The sequence below is a fragment of the Coturnix japonica genome, chromosome 5, assembly GCF_054131305.1.
Source record: "Coturnix japonica strain WE chromosome 5, WE-NBRP24, whole genome shotgun sequence".
Classification (NCBI taxonomy): domain Eukaryota; kingdom Metazoa; phylum Chordata; class Aves; order Galliformes; family Phasianidae; genus Coturnix; species Coturnix japonica.
Genome location: NC_140667.1, coordinates 42,926,995 through 42,948,292, shown reverse-complemented (window position 1 = coordinate 42,948,292; position 21,298 = coordinate 42,926,995). Strand labels below are relative to the sequence as shown.

Genomic DNA, 21,298 nt, shown 5'->3' with positions numbered 1-21,298 from the left:
GGCAGGGGCCAGGGTCAAGCTGCCCAGTTATGCTATGCTATGGGGCAGACTCACACCATGTTTGACTTTTCATCTGAAGAAGCTGTGTAGGTGATGGTAAGCTTTTCTTGTTAAAGAGAAACATGCAAAAACAGGGGAAAATAGCCCATGCTGAATCCTGGGTGATGCAGACAGATTGTTATCTATGTTTGGGCAAGGCTAAACTAAAGATAACTAGGGTAGGTCTAGCTCCTCAGAGCTGGAGTGCAGACAAACCATCAAAGCAACAGGAACTGCTTGAAAAGAAAATGCTCAACAGTCTGCCCTCCTTACTGGTGAGGTGCCTACCCCACTGAACAGCAATAATTTACTGCAGGGAAAATAGGATACCAGCCTGTATCCTGTAAGGTCTCCTTATATGCAATTAAACTGCTTAAAATCTGAAGCATGAGGTTAACGACATCTTTAGCCTTTCCAGCTTCCACTACTAAAAATACACATTTATTGTTCATTGGATAGTTAATCCTTGGGAAAAAAAATGTAGTCTTAGACAAGTTTTGCTGCCGAGATGTATGATTTGCTTAACTGAGATGTAACTAGGGAAATCAGCACATTTCAGCAAGAGAAGGGCTGAGGAAGCTTTTCTCCCAAGGGCTTTGATAAATCTATTATTAATTTTTCCAGAACATTTCAACTTTTTCAGGTGAGTCGGGTCCAGAGCTGACAATATTTTCATACTTTGCCTCAATCACACAATCTGTCTTGCAATAATAACAAGATACATCCCCCTGAAGTAAATAGCAAATACTGGCTGCCCTCACAGTACAGCAGCAGAGTTCCCTGTCAGGCTATAAAGAAAGCATTCAAAGAAGTCTGAGCAACAGTGCAGGTAGTGCTGCTCAGTGCTGAACAAAGCACTGAGCTGGGTGCTTTGCTTGCAAAGACTTCTCTGCAGCCCTGTATGTATAGATGTGAGAGCACTTCTTGTGGCAGCAGTGCTGGCACAAAGCTACAGGTGAACTTACCTGAACAGCTGGCTCCTGCCTTCCTTACATTCAGTGCCCTTACACTTTTCCCCCTGCTTGTGCCCATGAGATTGCAGTACCCTAACTACAAGTTAACTTCCCTTTATATATATATATATACACACACATATTAAAATCACATTCTACAGTTGAAGATGCTCAATGACCTTTCGAGACAGCAGAGAAGTCTCCAGGTTGGATCATGAGGTCGTTGCCACAGCAGTCTCTTCTTTATATGCTTTATTGCTGAATAGCACCATGGGGGAAAAATATAAATAACTTTATCTTTCCACTCCATAATGTCATGTTTAGCCTCTCATCTATTCAGAGGAAATCAGAGCTATAAACAGAACTACCATGGTTTTCGTGCCTTAGTTTACAGTATTAAGATTTTTTCTTTCTAGTGCTAAAAGCTGCAGGGTTTCCATTGAAGGATGCCAAGCATTTTGTTTAAAGTAACCATCTGAAGAAGAATTACTGGGAACAGAAGCAAAGGAATATACTTTCAGATGGACTTCTCTGCCTGCTTTGTGATGAGCTGGAGGCTGTCTCCAGAGGTTCAGCTTGCAAAGGGGACAGGATGCACATTTACATCTTAGATTTGTCTACTCCAGCTGAAAAGTCCCATCAGCATTTGCTCAAAAACAACACAGAAGCATTTCATGCTATTAAATCCATGTGATGGAGTCTACCTCAGCCTGCAGGAAGCTCAGCTCTGCAATAAGCCAAGGGGCAACAAATTGCATCTGTGGAGCATTACTAGGTATTTTCAAGGAACTATTTATTTATTTATTTATTTATTTATTTATTTATTTATTTATTTATTTCTACCATGTCCCCATAAATCTCTGCAATACTTCTCCCAGAACATTGGTCTTAGAAGACTTAGGGACATGAAGTTTCAGGGACATGGTTAGGGGGCATAGTGGCGACAGGTCAGTGGTTAGACTAGATGATCTTAGTGACCTTTTCCAACCACAAGGATTCTGTGATTAAAGTCAGTGCCAGGAATATGAGTGCGTACTTCAGTTCATTCACTTTAGCTAAGAAGTGACAGCTTCAGTGCTTCTGACCACAGTCAGTAGCACAGATTTACATCTTTCTGTCTTCAATCCAGATCAGAAGGGATCAAAATTAAAATGAATGAAATTAAAATGAATTTTTAAAATGAGAGAATGATTTTTTATAGTATATTTTTCAATATATTCTGTTTTCTGAGGCTACAAAAAATTGAGCTTGCATCTTTTGGATCTTCTCTGCAGCTGTGAGAGTTATAAGCCATTTTGCTGTCTGAATATTAATAATACAAAATATTCTGCCTACCTCTATTCCACTTCCTGATGCCAGCAGGCAGAGTGTTAACAAAAAGTCTTGCAAAACTGACAAGGCTATTGCAAAAGCTGCCAACACTTCTACAGATGTATTCGTATTACAAACATCACATGCACAACATTGCTCCCTCATTAAAGAAGCTGAATTGTGAGTAGGCTGCAGCGCCTAAGCCATCTTCCCCTTTCTTCTCATGACCTCATCTGAGCAGTACCTTAAAGGAGATGACATGGGAATATACTGATGACCATGCTGTGCTGTGTTAGCACAGAGGACTTTGGTCTTGGAAGTTATTCATCCAGCCTCAGCAGCATATGTTAAAATTTTTAACAAAATAGAATAGGGAAATCTGACACAGTGGATAATGTCTAGACTGACTTATCTTCCATGCTCTGCTTGGCGCTGCCCTGTGGGTGCCCTCACACCACTTGTACCTGCCAATATGCAGACTCAAGGAGCAATTTGCAGCCCTCATGTCTAAACCCTGCTGCTGTGTTGAGGGCATGCTCACAGCTCAGGCTGTGCCACAAAACTAGGGCTTTCAGTAGCTTTTCTGGGAGCTAGGCCTGCAGAGATGTGCAAAGTCTATCCCTACATTACTCTAATGTCCCTCTGTAAACACACTGCTGCCTTATTACTGTTGCTTAATTGCCATCTGTTACCTATACTGGCCAGACAGAACAACTGCACATGCTCTTTTCATGCTTTGATCTAATGTAAATAGCTTTGATCTAATTATCAAAAAGTTTCCCATCTGTGCTTGGCAAGGAGGAATGGGAATGTAGAGGTGGCTGAAGTATCTTGGCCTATGACGGACAAAGCTGGTTGTTGAGATCAGTCAGGCTTTCATGGTGTTAGAGACTGCATCTAATTGGCTCCATTGAGACAAGAAAGTAGGTTGTGAAAGCTTAGCCCCAAATCATATCTTCCCTTTTCTGATTGATTTCACTCTTTGCAAAATTCTGTGCATAGAACACCTTTGCTACCAATACTACACATCACATACCAATGGATAGATACACAAAGAAGTATGTAGCTAACTCACATTTTTTCATGAAATCAAATTAATTTCATGTATAATTCACACGAAAACCCAGAAAAAAATGAAGCATTATATCCGGTATACGGCCTTAGAGCATACTTCTATTGAAGGGCCTCCTTGGCACACATATTCATGACGCCATGTGAAAGCAACATTATGGTCACTATCTGCACCAAGTGGTCTATCATACTGAGAAACTTCCTTCAAGCTCTCAGCACACATTACTCCAAAATGTTAACAGAACCATGCACAGTTACTTTAAACATCCAGTTCTTTTCTTCTGAATAGTACTGCAGAGCCACTGGATGCCAACAGCGTGATTTCTGACCGTATACACATAAAGGGGAAAGAAAATCAGGACCTGAGGTGATGACCTGCCAGCTGAGAATTTGAATAAATGAAATTACAACTGAAGGTAAAGAAGCTGAAGAATCAGATAAGGAAATTGTGCTCAGATAAATGAAATTACAGCTGAAGGTAAAGGAGCTGAAGAATCAGATAAGGAAATTGTGCTCAGATCTTGAGCTACGTGAGGCTAAAGCTCTGTTCAGGTATGAAGCAGAAGTAAGGAATGACTCTCAGAACTGAAAGCATTCAAAGTAGTGCTCTGGGGAAAACCTCTTCAGAAACAATTTGGAAAGTAAAATGGAATGAGAGTGGCTTTTTACAAAGAGTTGAGGAGTAAAAATTGCTGTTCAAAGCTGCATGCAGTAAAAATAAGACATGATCATCTCTGTGGAGATGGCACAAAACTATCACGTCACTGAGCCTGATTCTTCCTTTTAGGAAGAGTGGAAGAAATGAAGAATCTTTAACTTTCTGAAGCTAAAGATGGGATGCCTGGATGAACCCTGCTAGTATGCAGGGTACTTCATGTGATATACCTGGCATATTTACACACTCTCAGGAAATGTAGCGCTATTTTTGCAATAAATATGTGTCACAGAACAAGATAACATCTTTGGTCTGCAGTTAATCTCCGCATACACACAGACATCTCCTACCCTCACATTTACAACATACTACAGAAGAGTGAAGTGCAGCTTATTAAGCTAAGGCAACTCAAATACACCAGGGTATTAGCAGGGAACCTCAGGTGCTACTTTGTATTATTTCAAAGCATTCTGAAAACATAATTTCATTTTTTCAGCAAACTTTAAAAAACCCTTGGATTTATGCAGAAACGATACATCAAAGCTAATGTATAGGGTTACCCCAAGACAATGAAGATTTATTCTCTCTCTTTGCAACAAATACAGCCCTTTGGCTTTACAAACAGGAATCCATCCTGTTCCCTCTAAGCTCAGAAGCCAAGCTACTAACCTGAAATGAGAAAGGAAGCAAAAGCATGATCATTTGCTTGCCCAGTGTGCCCTTGTCAAAGTGGTGCAGTGTGGAGAACTGTAGGCTTTCTAAAGTTCAAAACTAACAGAATTCAAGCTAAAAATAACATGAATGCACCAGCCTCACGGCTTCAGTGATTACTGCACGTGTTAGCAGTTCTCCTGCTCTTAGGAGAGCTAATTTTTAATTACCTTATTCCACTTACTTTGCAACTTATATGAAAGAGGTGGAAACTGATTTTTATCTTGTTTCTATCAAAAAGCCATGTCTTTGAACACATGCTTTGTGTTAAGCTAGTGATAAATTATAAATAGCAAGCAAATAAGTTTGAAAAACAGCACAGAAGTCCTTCTAGCAAGGCCTTTTCATGGTGAAATCCTCAAACTATACTTCACTTTGCCTGCCCTCAAAGAAATCGTATATTATGGCACAAAACATAAGTCAAGCAAGAACATTTCTACATATGACATTTTTAGGATGGCAGGATTCAATTTTTCAACTTTAATCCCCAAAGGAAAAGCAATTCTCCACCATAAAAAACCTCAGCCCTAGTTCCACCTCAAAACAAGGAAATAAAAGAAAGTTTTCACATCCTGCAGCTAACTCTTGTCCCTTCTGGGCACCTGAAATTGTGACAAAAGGTCTGGTTCTTCAACACTCATTCAAGGAGCATTGGACATGTGTGTCACCTATGCAAGAGCATGCTCCAAGGTGAACACAGATGAGAGAAAGTTGAAAACACACCTATTGCACAGCCACTTCCAGCACGGACTGCATCAGCTGTCACCTGGGTTCATTCATGCTTGCTCATGGCAAACTTGGCTGTCCCATTGGAAACAGCACCACTACCACAAGGCCAAAGACCCAGCTGCATCCCAGAAACAGCGAGGCACTGGGAATTGTTAAAGAGAAACAGCTTAAGAGCGGCCAGCTGTTACAGAGAACTGTGTGAAGTGTGTGAAAAGCAAAAGTAGCAAATGATGGATAGTTGGCATTCAATAATCTGGTGGCAGAAATAGAGATAGTTGCTGAGTTAACAGGGCTCAGTCTATCAGAGCCCTATGCTGTACTCAGGAATTCCATCTGGTGAAAGGCAGATCAAAGCACTGGCCTGTTCACCTGGGAGTGCTTTACTTTCCTGTCACGTCTGTAAATGATAACACAAGGTGCAGAACTGCAGGGGAGCTGAGGTAAAGCAGCTGCAGGAAATAGCAACCAGACTACACTGTGGAATCAAGACCTGCTACCTGTCACAAGAACAAGCTGAGCACTGCAAATGAGACTACATAAATGCTGGTGTTCACAAGAGGATTCTGTATAACAACCAGGGTGAGAGAAAAGACTGTAAAGAACTTACTTGACTTTTCTTCTTTAATGTTGTACTCCAGCACACCAGGAGCATCACCTTGGACAGGCATGCAGACTGCAAGGACCATGTTGTTCGCATTACCCTCTTTCCTAACCAAGAACATCTGAAAAGGGGGAAAAGCAATCAAGCTTAGATATACTAAATGTGCTTCTGAACATTATTTAAGGTCATTGACAATGAAATTCTTTATCAGTTCAATCTGTCTTATGGTCTTATTTAGTTTCGTTCCTCCTGGTCAAGCTTTACATCACAAAAAATAACATCTACAAGTACATTTTGTCCAGATGAAATTCAGAGCTGCCAAGGAACCAGCAACATTTCTTTGCATCACCTATGCCTTATGTAAGCTCAAGGCAAACTCTTTCACTAATGGAACAGTATAAAGCTGCACTCCCAATTTGTCAAGTGATGCTCCTCACATAAGTGCCCTAAACCACAAAGAATTCCTAGAATGACCCAGTTAATGTCCAAAACAAGGAATTCACTTGAACATTGAGAGGGAAAGGATTTAAGTATGGAACACAAGGCCAACGGTTCTGGTAACCACTGTGTCCCGTAGCAGAGTTTTATCATGGGTACAGAAGATCATCCCAGCTGGCATGGGCCACAGAGGGGTTCTTGTCCAGTCCCTTGGGTGAAGTTATGAGGCCAGACCAGGCTGCTTAAGTTTTCTCAGGGCAGAATTTTGCACACTTGTCTTTGTTGTATTTTGTGAATTTCCTGCCAGCTCCAGCCTCAGGGTTTGCCCATGTGCCTCCAGGTGGTACCATCCCTATGGGACCAGTGAAATAATGCCAAAAAGGAAAAAAAAGGAAGAAGGAAGAAAGAGACAAAGAAGAAAATAAAAAACAGGAGAGAAGAAAAAAAAAAAAAAAGAGGAAAGGATTAAAGAAGAGAAAGAGAAAAGAAAGGGGAAAAAAAGAATTTAAAAAGGAGGGGGGAAATGAAAAAGACAGGGAAAAAGAAAAAAGAAATAATAAAGGAGGAAAAGAGAAACAGAAAAAGGTAAAAAAGAGGGAAAGGGGAGAAAGGGGAGGAGGAAGAGGGAAAGAAACATATCTTGTTCTTTGCATTGCATGAGCTCCCAAACTACGTTTCTAATTAGAGCTCATTGTCAAGGATATATTTAGCTTGTACCTTGTAACTGCAGATACAAAGTAATCTGTATCCTTATCTGTGATAGCAGCTTGCAGCTGAAAAGAGTCAAAGCATTTTCATTAAAACGGAATTAAAATTTGGGCTAATTCTAGATTCTGCATATTAATATTAGGAATAAGTTTGAGTTGATAAAATGATTAATCGATCAATGCATGGGAAATCTGCCAAGAATATGCTAATTTCTTGAAAGAGGAATTAAAAAATAACTTGTGTTGAAGCTGAGACCTTTCTCGGCATGTCTTCAAGTCATAAGAGTCTCACGTTGCTTTAAAACAACTACGCCAAACACATGGACTTGATGCAGCTTTGCAACTTCATACAGTACTGTGGTCTTGGCCTCTGATATTCCAAAGAGTTTGAGTCTCGGGCTCAGATCCACTGACAGTGCAGAGAAAATCCAAATAAATGCACAACAAATAGGTGCATGTCTGAGGCATGGCTATTTCTAATGCTGGGCAGCTCCTACCTTCTACATAACAGAATTTCTGCAGTCAGGAGCCACAGAGGCTTCCCTTTCCCTGGATCTTACCACCCTTGTGATAGAACAGCCCCTCTAGCACACATCAAGAGACTACCATGGCTTTGGGTCGTAGCACGATCTCACGTCACTTTGGTCAAGTATTTCATCTGAAATTAAAGGAGAGAAGCGAAACCTGGAAATGAATCACTTCTGTTTTCTGATCATTGAGCCTGGTTGCCATGGCTCCAAAGGCTAAAATTGTACCATGCTAAGATGAGAGGAAGGTGGACTTTACTGAGCTGTACCTAACCCTGCTGTTTGGATCAGGACTGGAACACCAGTGAGCCTCTTCCATTTTCACTGGGAGAGGTATAAAGCTTGTTCAGCTTCAGGTGTGCAGCAGGGAGCAGGCAGGAGAACCAAGACAGCACCAGCACACCCTGTCCAGTGCAGCTGGCAGCCTACTCCTGCTGTTGGGTGCTCTCACATGCCAGCTTGTCATTTGCCAGTGCAGAGCCACAGCCAAAATCATGCTGTGAAGAGGTGTGAAGAGTGAAGGTGCTGTGAAGAGGTGTGAAGGTGTGAAGAGGTGCAGCCAACCATACAGAGGGTGCACCAGGCCCAGCACTGCCAGCTGGGCAAGGATAGGGATTGTCCTGCTCTGCTCTGTGTGGTGCAGCCTCATTTTGAGCACTGTGTGCATGTCTGGGCTGCAACATAAGGACGCAGAAGAATTAGAGTATGTCCAAAGGAGGGCTAAGAAAATGATGAAAGGTCTGGTGGGCAAGATGTATATGAGGAACTCCTGAGCCCCCTTGGTTTGTTCAGCCCAGAGAAGAGGAGAATGGGGGGCTGCCTACAACTCCTCGCAGGGAGCGGACTATTAGAAAAGCTCATACACAAACCTGCCAACATGATTCCTCAGCCTGGTCTAGCTGATCACTTGTTGATACTCTCATCCACTACACCCCTTGAAGATCTCCTGCATTCCTGATGGCTTCACACACAAGTGAAGGCAGCTCTTCTAGTTCCTTCTCTTTACTTTCCTGAGCCTGAGCAACAACAGAGCAGTCACAGTCCTCCTGTACTCCCTCTGCAGTTAATGTTCCTGGGATTAATTCTGTGGACAGAGGTTAGTGAAGAATGCTTCTTTCTGCCCACTTTGTGCCAGGCCAACAACCACTCTATAAATCTCAAGATCTTGGAAATCTTTATGACTTTGCTCAATCCTGATTCAGTCTTGACTGGGAAGATTTCCTTCTTGCAAAGTAATGATCTTTCTGTTCTTCTTTTTTTTTTTTTTTTAATTATGTATACCATTTATTCTTTGAATTCACAATTTCTATCTAGAAATAAAATGTACGCAGAGCAGAAGGCCAGATGAGAGGGTGTCTACAGAGAAGTGAACCCAGGAAAAGCCAGGCACAGGTACCTAGTTTTATGGTGAAGAGGATACCATATTGTTTCATGGAGATGCCAAGTAAATAAAGACAGACAGAATTTCTTGCTCCCTAAAGCCACTAAGTTTGTCTTGTGACACTGTGAGCGGTTAAAGCATCAAAAGGCAGTGGAAACAGAGAATATAAACTGCTAAATATTTTTGCTTCCACATGAAAAGGGGCACTGCTCCCCTAACCAGCTCCTCCAGGGGCAGGAAATGTGGTCGTCTGAAATGAAACTGCTCTGGACTTACCCCTGCTGCTTCTTTGCCAAGAATCGCTGCAGCTCTTTCCTGGTTCATGTTCAGCTGAAGCCAGACGGGGCAGGTCTTGATAAGTTTATCAAGGATGCTTACTCCTGGCAGTGAGAGGCAGTTTCGTATGGAAGTGGCCTTACAGAGATGTGTCTCTTTCTCCTCTTCGCTGGTATCACTGCTGGGGCTGAAACACAGAAAGGGAGACCCTTGTAAAAGAAGAACTGAAGATGGAAGACTCTGGGGGAGAAAGGACTGCAAACACAAACACACAGATACCACAAGCCATACAAATACACACACACAGAGGGCACTTAACATCCAGAGAGCTCCTTGAGGTGCATCAGGCAAAATATGTCTTGTTTTGATAGAGGCAGACTGGGCACAGGGCAGACAGCCCCGACAGACAGATAAGCCCTGTCTTAATGAATACAGCCTCAAGCTAGTGATGCACACTGCCTTTCAGATCACAGGTTTGCAGAGTGCTTTCTGCTGCGACCTGTGGCTTTCAGCTCATCCGCCTGCCTCATCTGAGCAAGGTACCAACAGCTTTCACTTTCTAGCAGCCCTGCTCTGCACACAGCCAGGCTGCCCTCAGGTAATCTGCAAAAAGGCAGACAAAGACATCTATTTCACTGTTTAAATCAGCAGTGAGCGCTCCCTGCTCAGATTACTGAGGCTGCACTGGTTGGAGTGGCTGGTGGCCACAGAGATGGATGTGTCCCTGCCACTTATTCTCAGCTATTTGCAGTACATAAGAATACTGAAATTTCACTGTTGAGAATACTAGAGATGTGGGACATGCTGTCCTTTAGATTCCTGTTCTGATCAGAGAGACAAGGCATTAAATCTACTCCTTTTTAGTCCCTTTGGTTTAATGGCAAAATGACAAAAAATGCTGATTTCTAACTGTGGCACTGGTTCCACTGAGTATTTATAGATGTGCTTTACACTGCAGACAGCAGAACTACTGTCAGGTCTGGTCTTAAGATCTCTCCTGGATGATGCTATAGATTCATGGGTATGGGCTCATCATTCATGTAATTAATTGATTTATAAGTAAAGAAAATAGAGAGAACATACTCATAGTAACATGTTTTCTACACCAGTTTTTCTGCTTAAATGCAAGAGCTGGAAAGAGCAGGACTCTATTAGTCCACACACTTGACTTTAATCAGTTCGTTTTCAATGTCAAGGCAAAGACGATAATATGAATGAGAGAACTCTCTCATTCTTTAAGTATCAAGCACTTAAAAAAGCAAATAGAAATAAGTGAAATGCTTTCTTTTTGCTTGTGATGAAAGTCAATCTTGTCACGTAGGTGAGGAAATTTCCTTCATATATGATAGAACATGATTTTAAACAGTATAATCTGAGCAAGCAGTAAAACAGTGACTTGTTTCGCCTCTTGCTTTTCTTTACTTACAGTAGAAACTAAAGGAAAACTCTAGTAATCATACAAAAAGAAATGTGCTAGATGGCAACATTCATACTTGGTAACAGGAAAGAAGTAACAAACTGAAGGAAAACAAAGATGAGATATAGAAAAATAGTCCATAAGGTTGTTATAGATAGCTGCTCCCTATATCAGTCACCCAAACGTGAATCTGATTGTGCCAATGATGTGTGAAACCCAGAGCAGAAGGAAGCTGGTGCTGGTAATGCCCTACTACATCAGCAGGAGGTGACATGCATTGAACCAGCTCCAGTGATGCTGAACTTCATTACCCTTTAATCATGTAATGGGAAAAGGACCAGCAAAGCATCAATACTCAGGAATACCATCATCTGGTGGGAATCAAGGGTATCAGCAAAGGCTGTGAAATAACCCAAAGCAGCTCAGACTTGGAGATGAGCTCACACATGGCCTTCCCCATGGGAAAACCCAGCCTTGATATTGGCAGAGGCACCCATCCCTCTGCCAAGGACGTGGCCTGGTTGGGGTCCTCCTCACTGCACCAAAGTGGTCCTGGCAGCCAGAACAACAGACCCATGAGGAAAAATAGCAGGGCTGAACTCGCAAAGCATGAGGCTGCACATAGGGCTCATCATCTAAGCATTAGGGAACAGATGAGAAACAGAAAATCATTCCAGACTTGACATATAGAAAGAAAGTTGAACTGTCAGAAAATATCTGTGTTAATACACTGCATGGTTTGAGTGTGGGGATTTTCAGTGCAGATAATTAAAGGCGGTGGATGAGACTTTTTGGCAGAACAGCAACTCAGCCTTTTGGGGGCCCTCAGGGAGGAGAGTCCTTTGGGGGGGAATCTGCCCCTCATAATCCAGCCCAGCAAAGAAGGAAGGATGTAGGCTGTGATACCTGTGCAGGAACATCCCAGCAAAATGGAGGCTGTAATAAAAGGGAAAGGTAAAAGGAGTAATTAATGGGGTCATATTAAAACAGAGAAATGTCAGGCTAGATGCTTCCTGACAGTGAGTTAAAACAGATGATGGATAAGTTCCCAAGAGAAGGGGGAGAGAAATGCATGGCCCAGATCCCTTAAAACACCATGTTTGGAGCACTAGCAAACACTCTGCAGAGCCAAATCCCGTGCAGGTTAAGAAATAGGGAGGAGTGACTGAACAAACCTTTTTTAGCTGTAATGCTGTGACCCACGATACACCAGTTGATGCAGTTACAGCACCAGACTTCTGTCCTGGGTACAGCTGTCACAAAGATCCAGATGCCATACTGTGGGAGTGCTTAATCCACCAATTTAATCTGGCTCTGTGGTAGCTCTGGTAGCTGCAGAGAGAGGAGGGAGCATGGGCAGCTTCCAGATTCTTGCTGTGCTGCCAATTGAAGGGATTTGTGGGGCCGCTGCAATGAGCAGCCAGCCTTTGCTAATTTCTCTCACTTAGAATTCATTCACTGAATGATTTCTAGGCTCATGGTTTCAAGAAATAACACTGTGCTTGGCTAACCCTATCCTCCTTCTCCTTCCATCCCAGAACAATCTTTGACTGATACAAGTGCTCACTTCTGTTATGAGTGATGTGAAGCTGATCCTAGAGCTGCCAGCTTTTCATTTCTTTATTGAGTTCTTACTGCATAGTATTTTGAAATCTTGTAGCCACTCTGCAAAATGAACTCAGCTGGGACACAGGAAACTGTGCTGCAGACTGATTGGCAACACAGATTCATTAATTGCACAGCGATTACATTTACACACCTGCCCCAGTTTGGCAGAAGGAATTAGGTTGCTAGGCTCTAAGTAATCATAATGACAATGGTGATTTGAATTACTGCACAGTGACTGTGCACTGAAGTGATGACACCATCGTGGCTCATTGCTTTAGAAATTAAGAGCCACGCTTGCTGGCTGAATAATCCTAGAAATCACCAGAATTGCAAGGGGATACATTCCATCAAATTTCATGCAGGTTTGGGCATGCCTTCACATGCTACATACATTGCTATTCAGTCTAGGTTTAATATTAATTCTTCTGGTTAAATAGAATCATGAATAATCCTTATTTTGACAATTGTGCTGTTACCTCCAGTTTACCGAGGAGGGAGGAAAATTATGCAGTGCTCAAGCTAACAGACACAAATCTTTATTTTACTTCTATCTTAGATGTGGTCATTTTTCAATGCCTTCCTTTCATTCTACTAAGTCAGCCAATCTTTGCTTCTTTGATCAGTTTAGATCAAAGTAACCCAAAATGGAGGAGAGAGATTCATGTAATTTATGGGCCTGGTTTAGGTGACCCTGCTTAATTTTTTACCTGCTTCCCCAAAAGTGAGAGAATGGAGGTCAGGATCCAACTTAGAACTTATTGAGATATTTCATCACAAAACAGAGTACTGAGAAAATGAGAGGGCCAAAAAGTGACCCACAGCACAATAACTAACCTTATCCACCAAATGTGACATTCAGACTCACTTTTTTTTCAGACAAGAGCCAGAAGACCAGACACATATCAAACAAACAGATAAAAAAGTCCACAATCAAAGAAACAGCCAAAAAGCAGTGGAAAAAGAGAGTTCTCAAAGTGATTGCCACTCTGCAGTTAGAAATAAATGAGTTTCTTAGTAGCCTGGCAATGGATGAAGAAAAGATGTAGGCAGGTAAGCAAGCTACAGGAGATTCCTGCATTGCCAAGTTCTAAAAACTGGATAATGGAAGTGACAATGAGATGCTCAGTGTGTCCTGTGAAACAGGCTTTGCTCCACGCCTTGCAGAGCACTGTGTTACTGGTCCACCTTGGTCTTGCCTGCATAGCTCAGGAAGTGGTGCTTCTCAAACTGTGGTCTGCGGACAGCCTGTGGCTGGCAGAGCACTTCCTCTTGCTCACTACTCTCCTAGTTTCCACGCTAGTTTTTATGTCCACTCTTCATCTCTTTGGTCTCTGACCCAAAGTTGATGCCCTGCATGTCCCAACCTCCCCACTCACCTCACAAAGCACCTTCCTTAATAGCCACAGAAGCAGTTGTTCCAGCTGCCAAAAAGTGAAAGGTATGGTAAATCCACATAGCTCATAGCTTAATTCATTTTCTGATACTAACACCCTCAGCTCCAGCAGTGAAGGTTTGCACCTTGAAATTAAAGGCTCACTTATGTAAGCTCTTAATTACTCACCCGGGATTTCCCAGCTGCCCATCTCTGTGAACACCAGCACACATAGATTGCAGGCACTCCCCTCCCCCAGCTGGTTCCACCTGGACTCAAGTGGAGCAAGTCCTGGCCCATCTGAGAGTTCTGTTGGTGGGCACAGAGGGATCAGGGGTGGAAGAGCTCACCTGATGTTAAATCACTGGGCATAGAAATTAACAGAAGGGATCACAAAAATGAGGAAGTTTTGCTATGGTCCATGGGTGAACAGTGTAACCACTGATGTACAGGTAGCAGTAATAGAAGTACCAAACCATGCAGCCACAATGAAGCAGTGGCAATATCCCTGCCAGAGCCTCTGGTTTGGTCCCATGAACAGCCTTGTTTTGCTGGAGCCCTATAAGGAGGAGGGAGATGTCCATAAATGCTTGTTAAGTTACTAGTTTCACTATGTTTCCTAGCTCCATAGGTCTGCCTCTCCATTACAAACACAGACTATGAAGGTATGCATGTTTGTCAGAAGGAACTGCATGTTCACAAGAAAACCAAAGAAAATGTGAATGAGTTCACATTTCTGCTAGTACCCAGCTCAGCTCTACTAGCAAACCAGCAGTCCCTCCCTGACAGCCATGATGTGGGCAGGATCAAGATAAATGCAAGCATAAAAATTCTCTAAAGGAAGAGGCCTTTCAAAACCCTTCTTTTCCTCAGTCCAGCTGTTTCCTGCATTCATGAATATAGAGATGAACACAGATGGCATATGGGGTGCATGTGAGCATCACAGGGAGCTTGGGCTGACGTATTCTACTTGTGTAACATGCCTTGTATGTTGCTCAGTAATTTTACTGTTTTCTTTATGTAACCTTGCACTCACAGTCTTCTGCATTCAGCAACTTGTCTCAAAATATCAACTGTCTTTCTCTTCAGTCAGAACACACATTCCAGCCTTAGTAAATTCCCCCTGTACAAGGTTTACTGGCCTTCTCCTTACTAACAACATTCGATGGCTGTCTTAAAGATAAGTTTTTCTCCCCTGTATTTGTAATCAGCACTCTTGGGTTATTTGCCTTCTGCCTGTTACAAACCCAAATAATTCTCTTAGGAATTTCATCGTATCAGCAAACCTGGAGATGTTTCTCTGTGTGCAAGCAATGAAGGATAATTTGTGGTTCTGCAAGGCACTTTTGCCACAAAGAAGAGAGCTTCTGGACAGATGACTTTTCCATGCCTTTCAGATACAGGTGATGTGCCGGAAGCTCCAAGCACCCCCTCTTTGGCTGCAGGGCCACGGCTATTGATGGAGGTTTCACCTCACTCCTTCCCAGCACATCAAGCCAGGAAGGAAAAGGGAAAAGAAAACCCTGGGAATGTTTTTTTTTTTTTCTGTATTACATTCAAAGAGGGGAAAGGGAAATGGAAAACAAAGGAGACTTCATTATGAATACGTTGTAACATGGCTTACATAAAACCATTCTGTTTCAAACACTATATATAAAAAAAAGTTGCATGACAAGTCAGAGAGAAAAAAAAAATCTAGCCAAAATAACAAAAGTTATACAATGTTATAAATGCCATAAGATAATTATAAAAGCAATCGCTTTCCTCACCTTGTGAGTGGATTTAGTGCAGACATGAGACTGGAAAACAGTGCTTATTTCTTGCTTTGTGATCTGACAGGATCTCTGCCTGCATTTACATTGAGGTGAAGTTAGTGACTGGTTTCACCAAGGGAAGAAGATAAAGTAGAAAATGGCTTGTTGGGATAATTCAGGAGTGTGGAAAGGTGTTGAGAGGTGCTGATCTCCCTGTGTAAAGATGGGAGTTCTGGTTTGCTGGGCTAAGCTGAATGATGTGCCTGCAGACAGGCATGGCCCTCGTTATCATGTGCTGATTGGGCAGCCTGGGACCATGAGGACCTGCTGGAGCAGGTGTCAGACACTGCCAGCTGTCTCTGAGGCAGCTTGGAGCTCAGCAAGTGACTCCAAAACCTGCCAGGCAGTAAGGTAAGTCTGTCAGCTCCCACAGTCCCAGCTAAGTCATTGACAGGACCTCACGCTCGTTCTAACAAGTGTTTACAGTCTCTTGACTGTCAGAACTGAGACATAAATAGACCATGACCCAAGACTGCATCTTCACAGCAGTTAAAGACTGTTGCCATAATTAATGTCTTCAAAACATCCGTGCTCTGACCACTCTCCCCTCCCAGCTGCCATTCATTTCTGGCATGAGGGGTGCAGGGCTTTGTGCTAGGCACAGCTCTCTGACCCAGTGCTCTGCTTTTTGTCTGGAAAGGTCAGCAACAAGATGAAGTCAGAAAGTATCTTGTCAGAGAAAGTATTAGGATGGGAGCTCAGTACAGAACTCCTCAAAATGCTCCATGTTAAACGTTTGTCCTCTTGACAGTAAGGAAAGGAACCCAAAGTCAACCTCTTTCCTGTCTGCTGATTCAGCAAGAGAAGCTCTGAGCTTTGCACAGTGCCTGTTCTTTTGCATGGAGCATCACTAGTGATAGATTCCTTGGAGAGAACTCAAGGGAAAACAAAGGAAAGAGAAGGGAGAAAAAAATTCTTGGCAAGCAAGATGAAAGGTTGGGCCAGGTCCCAGGCTGTCATTTAGCCAAATATGTGGGACAACCTTCTTTTGCCTACAAGTCTGCTAGCAATTTGCAGATCAGTGTTGCAGGTAGCCAGCAGAGCTGTCAGTCTCCAGGCACTGTTATTTTTTTGGTCTCTGTTTCCTTGGTGAAGTTTTCCAAGCAGCACACGACTTAACCCAGCTCACCAGAGGCAGCGACTGCTTCTTGTTCTGCCAAAAGTTGGAGGGTACCTGAGCTGTGCAGATTTCCTACATTTGGTAAGGTTTCCCCAGCATCCAAAAAGCTGGATGTATTTAGTTGTTCTTAACAAAACACTTGAAATTCCCCAATGATGCCTCACTCTTGCAAAAGTAAGTAGAAAGTACCAATTAACATGGTCAGGGGACTATTTCAAGTAGCAAGACAGGTCTTTCAGCCCCACCAGATGTAACATTGCCCCACAGAGCCTGAGGATTTAGAGAGCAAATACCAGCAGCCCCAGCTCTTGCAGGACCAGATCTGAACTAGAACTGCAGTCACACCTCAGAGAACAACTCTCAGGGCATGGTTTCATGTTCCTCCAAATTCAGGGCAATGGCAGGATGTTGCTGAAGGTGCAGTCCCCCGACCCCACTTGGACACGTTCCCATCACTTCACTTTTGTTGCTCCACTCGCCTCAGATTGAGAGGCTGTGTCACCTCTAAGGACATTGGTTCAGTGTCCTAACCAGCAGGAAACTCACCCACCAAAAAGGCTTTCTGAGAACTAGATTCTGTTTCTGGCCTTACCCAAAACTTAAAGGATGGTCTGGGGAAAGGCCAGGCATTAAATGCTTAACAAGAATCCAGGGAACTGGGCTACAGGGTGACAATTGCCAAAACAGCTCATGCCTCAGTTTCCCTTCCTTCAGTAGCGGTAGTAAATATCTCTCTTTGAATGGCTGCTGAGAGGATTAACACCCAGTTTATACTAGCATGAACTCTATACATACATGTGCTTTATGTTAATCATACAATGCCGTTACGATTAGTGAAAATATTTTTCCCATTTTAAAGATATCAGTAATGCAGAAAGCAGAAATCCTTTACTCAGGCATAAATCCACTCCCTGTTCAGCTGAACAGTGATGGAAAGTTTGGGAAAGGCACACTGCAGTGTGTATGCATACATTCATCTGTTTGAAAAGAACTACATTCTTTAGCATTCCCTGGCTCGCATACATCTAATAGAATAACTATTTAGGAAAATGTGACTAACATAACCAGCTATGCAGTACTCACATCTGCTAATCCTTTGCTGCTTGAGTAATCATCTTCACTTGCAAAAAAGTTATACTATTTTGGGTGCAGGCAAAGAGGAGCTAAGCACTCCAAACTTCTTCCCAAGGGAAGCATTACCTTAGCATCCCCAATCTGGCAAGATATTCTGACTGAGGGATCCCATTCTGGAAGCGGGTAGAATTACTTTGGATAGCTCAGAAAGGTACAAAACAGTCAGAGGAAGGGCTTGTAACCACAGTATTTACCATATTGGGCGATGCCTGTTGCTCTATTATACTTGCACAGCTTAAATAACGCTGCTTACTTGACCACAGCTGCTTTGCAGTGCTATTTATCCTGCACTCAATCATGAACTTCACAATCAAAAACACAAGCTGAAAGCTTGCCTTGTCCCTCTGAAAAGCAAACACACAGCAGCCTGAGATGGATTTCTGTCTCAGATCCTCTTCTCTGGAGTTGGTCTGGACTGACACTGGCACACAGTTTAAATATAGCCACATGCATGCTAGTGCTGTAGGGATTGCCAACAACTGGGAGAATGGGATGAGACAACTGTGGTAAAGAGAGGCAAAAGCAGAAAGGAAGTCTTGAATTTTTGGATGATTATTAAAAATAAGCAACATATCTGCACTGCAATAGTATCCCTAACCCCCTGTATGGATAAGGACGTGTTGCTGATTAGAGCCCTTACCTCAAACTGCTTCAGTGCTGCAAAACATACTTCTCAATTTTAATCTGTAGTTATTTTCCGAAGGCAAATCTAATGTCTTCTCTGCAGTATGAATGTTTCAAACATAGAGTTAGGAAAGGCTGATGAGACTCCAGGGACACTGCACAGCTTTAAGTGTCTTTTGATGGCAATACCTACCCTATTCTTACAGATCCATCTGTGGATTCTGTCACAGTTCTTGTGGTCAGAATTCGGTCAGTCATTCTGAACAGCTGCCTTTTCTTTCTAGTTACTCCTCCAAAGAAATATTCTTTCTATTCCCAAATGAAAAAAACCCTCCTCCCCTCCAAAATGGCTAGAAGTCTGTGATGGACAATATGTTGGCCTAGTTTCACTAAGTCAAGTTTCTGTGCTCTTTAGCAATTGAAGCAGGCAAGCACTTAAAGCTCTGGGAATTGAACCTTACTGCAGCTTCTTTTTTCTAATAGGTCAATTTTAACTATTTGCTTTCCATGTCTGTTTTTTTTTTAGTTCATGTTAGAGATCCTTCTGAGTCTCACATATTGCTGACCTCAGAAAAGCATCTATATTCACGTATGAATAAACAGGCAAAATAAATCCTCTTTTAGATATGTGAGCTACATACATATGGTGTGGTAAAGGTTGAAGTGAACCCAAAGTTGCCAAGCAACGCTCAGAGCTACTCTCCAGGACACACTGATCAAAGTGGGTATCAATACATACAGAATGAAACAGGTGCATGCACTCATGTGCATTTTACAGTCCATGCTGCCTTTAGACTGGAAAGCCAACAATACAAAACAGTGCAAACCCACTTAGGACAGGAAGCAAGAAATTAGCTGAAGTTGTAGTAGAAAGGAAAGGTGCTGAACAGAAGGGTGTTTGTATTGGTGTCTGCATTTCTATCAACACCGATATGGGACTGTCTGCGGTGATGAGGAATTCCCTCCTCAAGGTCAGTATTTCCAGCATGGTCTGTGCCCTAGCAAGAGAAGGGACAGTTGCCTTCTGCTGTAGCACACTTGCACAGAGTGCTCAAAGCTGTCACTAAGGTTGGTGGTGATCACAAGACGAGTGAGCAAATGTACTTCGCTGCTGAACAAATTCCAGGGGATTTCAAAACCACTCTCTGAAGGCATCCAACTCACGTGTCTTTAGAGAGCACCTCTTTGCATCTTTACAGTAATTTCCCGATCTGGTGCAACACAGCCATTTCCTTCCTGAGTAAGCATCATCCTCTGGGAATGGAAAATTTCCTCCTTTGTCAGATCTCGACAGACAGCAGAGTGATTTGATAATACTCATTTGTTTCCAGATGCCTGAACTGCCTGCCAACCCCATCTAGACACTGCACCTCACATATTCCAGGTTGAGGTTTTCTTTGAGAAGCACTTTGCATTGTGCTCAAGACCTCCTGGAGCTAACAGAACTTGTGCACTAATTCAAATAAGGTTAATGTATAGGTCTTCTCATAGGACAGTTCTAGAGAAAAGCTATGGGGTTTTTTTGTTTGTTTTTTACTTATCTGTACATGTTGGCATTGGATTTATTTACGTCACTTCAGAGCTAGGCGTGTAATCTTGCAGGAGAGATACTTGACATGAGACATTTTTTGGCCAAGTTATCTACAAGATCCCATTCCAGCATAAGTGATGGTTTTGACAGAGTGCTTACCAGAATTGCTCTCCGGCCTACTCTGCACAGGAGATCAGATTAGATAATCAAAACATTCCTCTTTGAAGCTAAAATCTGTGAACTGATGGGAGAGGTTCAATTCTCACACTCCTCCAGTTCTTCACCTCTTTATTCTACATAAATTGCATGAAATCACTATCAGTTGTGATGGCAGACATGTTTCAGAAGGGATGTACAATCATCACTTCATTAACTAGCCTGGTCACCCGGAAGAGAGAACCACTGTAGCTCATCCCAATTGCCTTAACCAGACACTATTCTGAAAGACTATATTTGCACACTGCAGGAGACATCTGTCTCAGCTCCTATCTGCTCTTCTCATCATCTCATCCATGCACTTACCAGATGTTGGAATGGATGCATATACCTTCTCATGAAACCATGGTCACAGGGCTCAATCAGCTCACATCTCTCCAGATGCTTTATGATCTCTCATCACTTATTAACGTTCCTAGCTGAGTTAGCTCGACTCTAGGTCAGGATAACTGGTTAGAACCTCACCAACCCGTTTTGGAAGAATTCAGTAAGATTAATTCTGTTAATTACCCTCCTCCCCACACACATCACTGCAAAGCTTTTAGTTTCAGACATAGATTTCTCCCCAGAGTCTTAAGTCTGTTTCAGAGGTGTAAGTCAGCAAAACTGCCCTATTGATTTGCTACGAGCAAAACAAAGCCCTTCAGTCATTACTAGGACTAGATACATGGATACCTTCCAAATTGCCAACATACTCCTATAACAATTTGCACTGTCATAGTTCTGTGTGCATAAGAAAGCTTTGACGTTTAATTAATACCCTGAAGACCCAGGTGGACAAAAGCACAATCTCAGCAATTGCTCATGCAGTTTTTGGGCCCAAATTCTCCATCAGCACCATAACAGAAAATAAGTCAGGAGTAATTCTGTAATGTGTTGGAGGCCATAAAGTATGCAAGCTGAGGTGTAATTTTGAGGATCTTCAGGAATATTGTGGCACGTAGAGAGAGCTGGAACTGAATTTTTAAATATATGAATACTTATTTAAGAGTGGGTGATAGTTAATAGAGTGGATAAAAAAAACAACAATCAGGTACTGAAATAAAGGGATGTCGTTATATTA

At 42.5% G+C, this 21,298-nt stretch overlaps 1 protein-coding gene across 2 annotated transcripts in view; it reads right to left on the bottom strand.

Moving 5' to 3' along the window:
* RIN3 (Ras and Rab interactor 3) overlaps nt 1–21,298 on the bottom strand; it is a 47,169-nt gene that overhangs the window by 24,167 nt on the left and 1,704 nt on the right. For both annotated transcript variants that reach the window (XM_085549390.1, XM_085549391.1), the window contains exons 2-3: nt 9,400–9,586; nt 6,077–6,191 (exon numbers count right to left, since the gene is read on the bottom strand). In XM_085549390.1, coding sequence (XP_085405516.1) covers nt 6,077–6,191; nt 9,400–9,586 — 302 coding nt within the window. The remainder of the gene's footprint in view (nt 1–6,076; nt 6,192–9,399; nt 9,587–21,298) is intronic.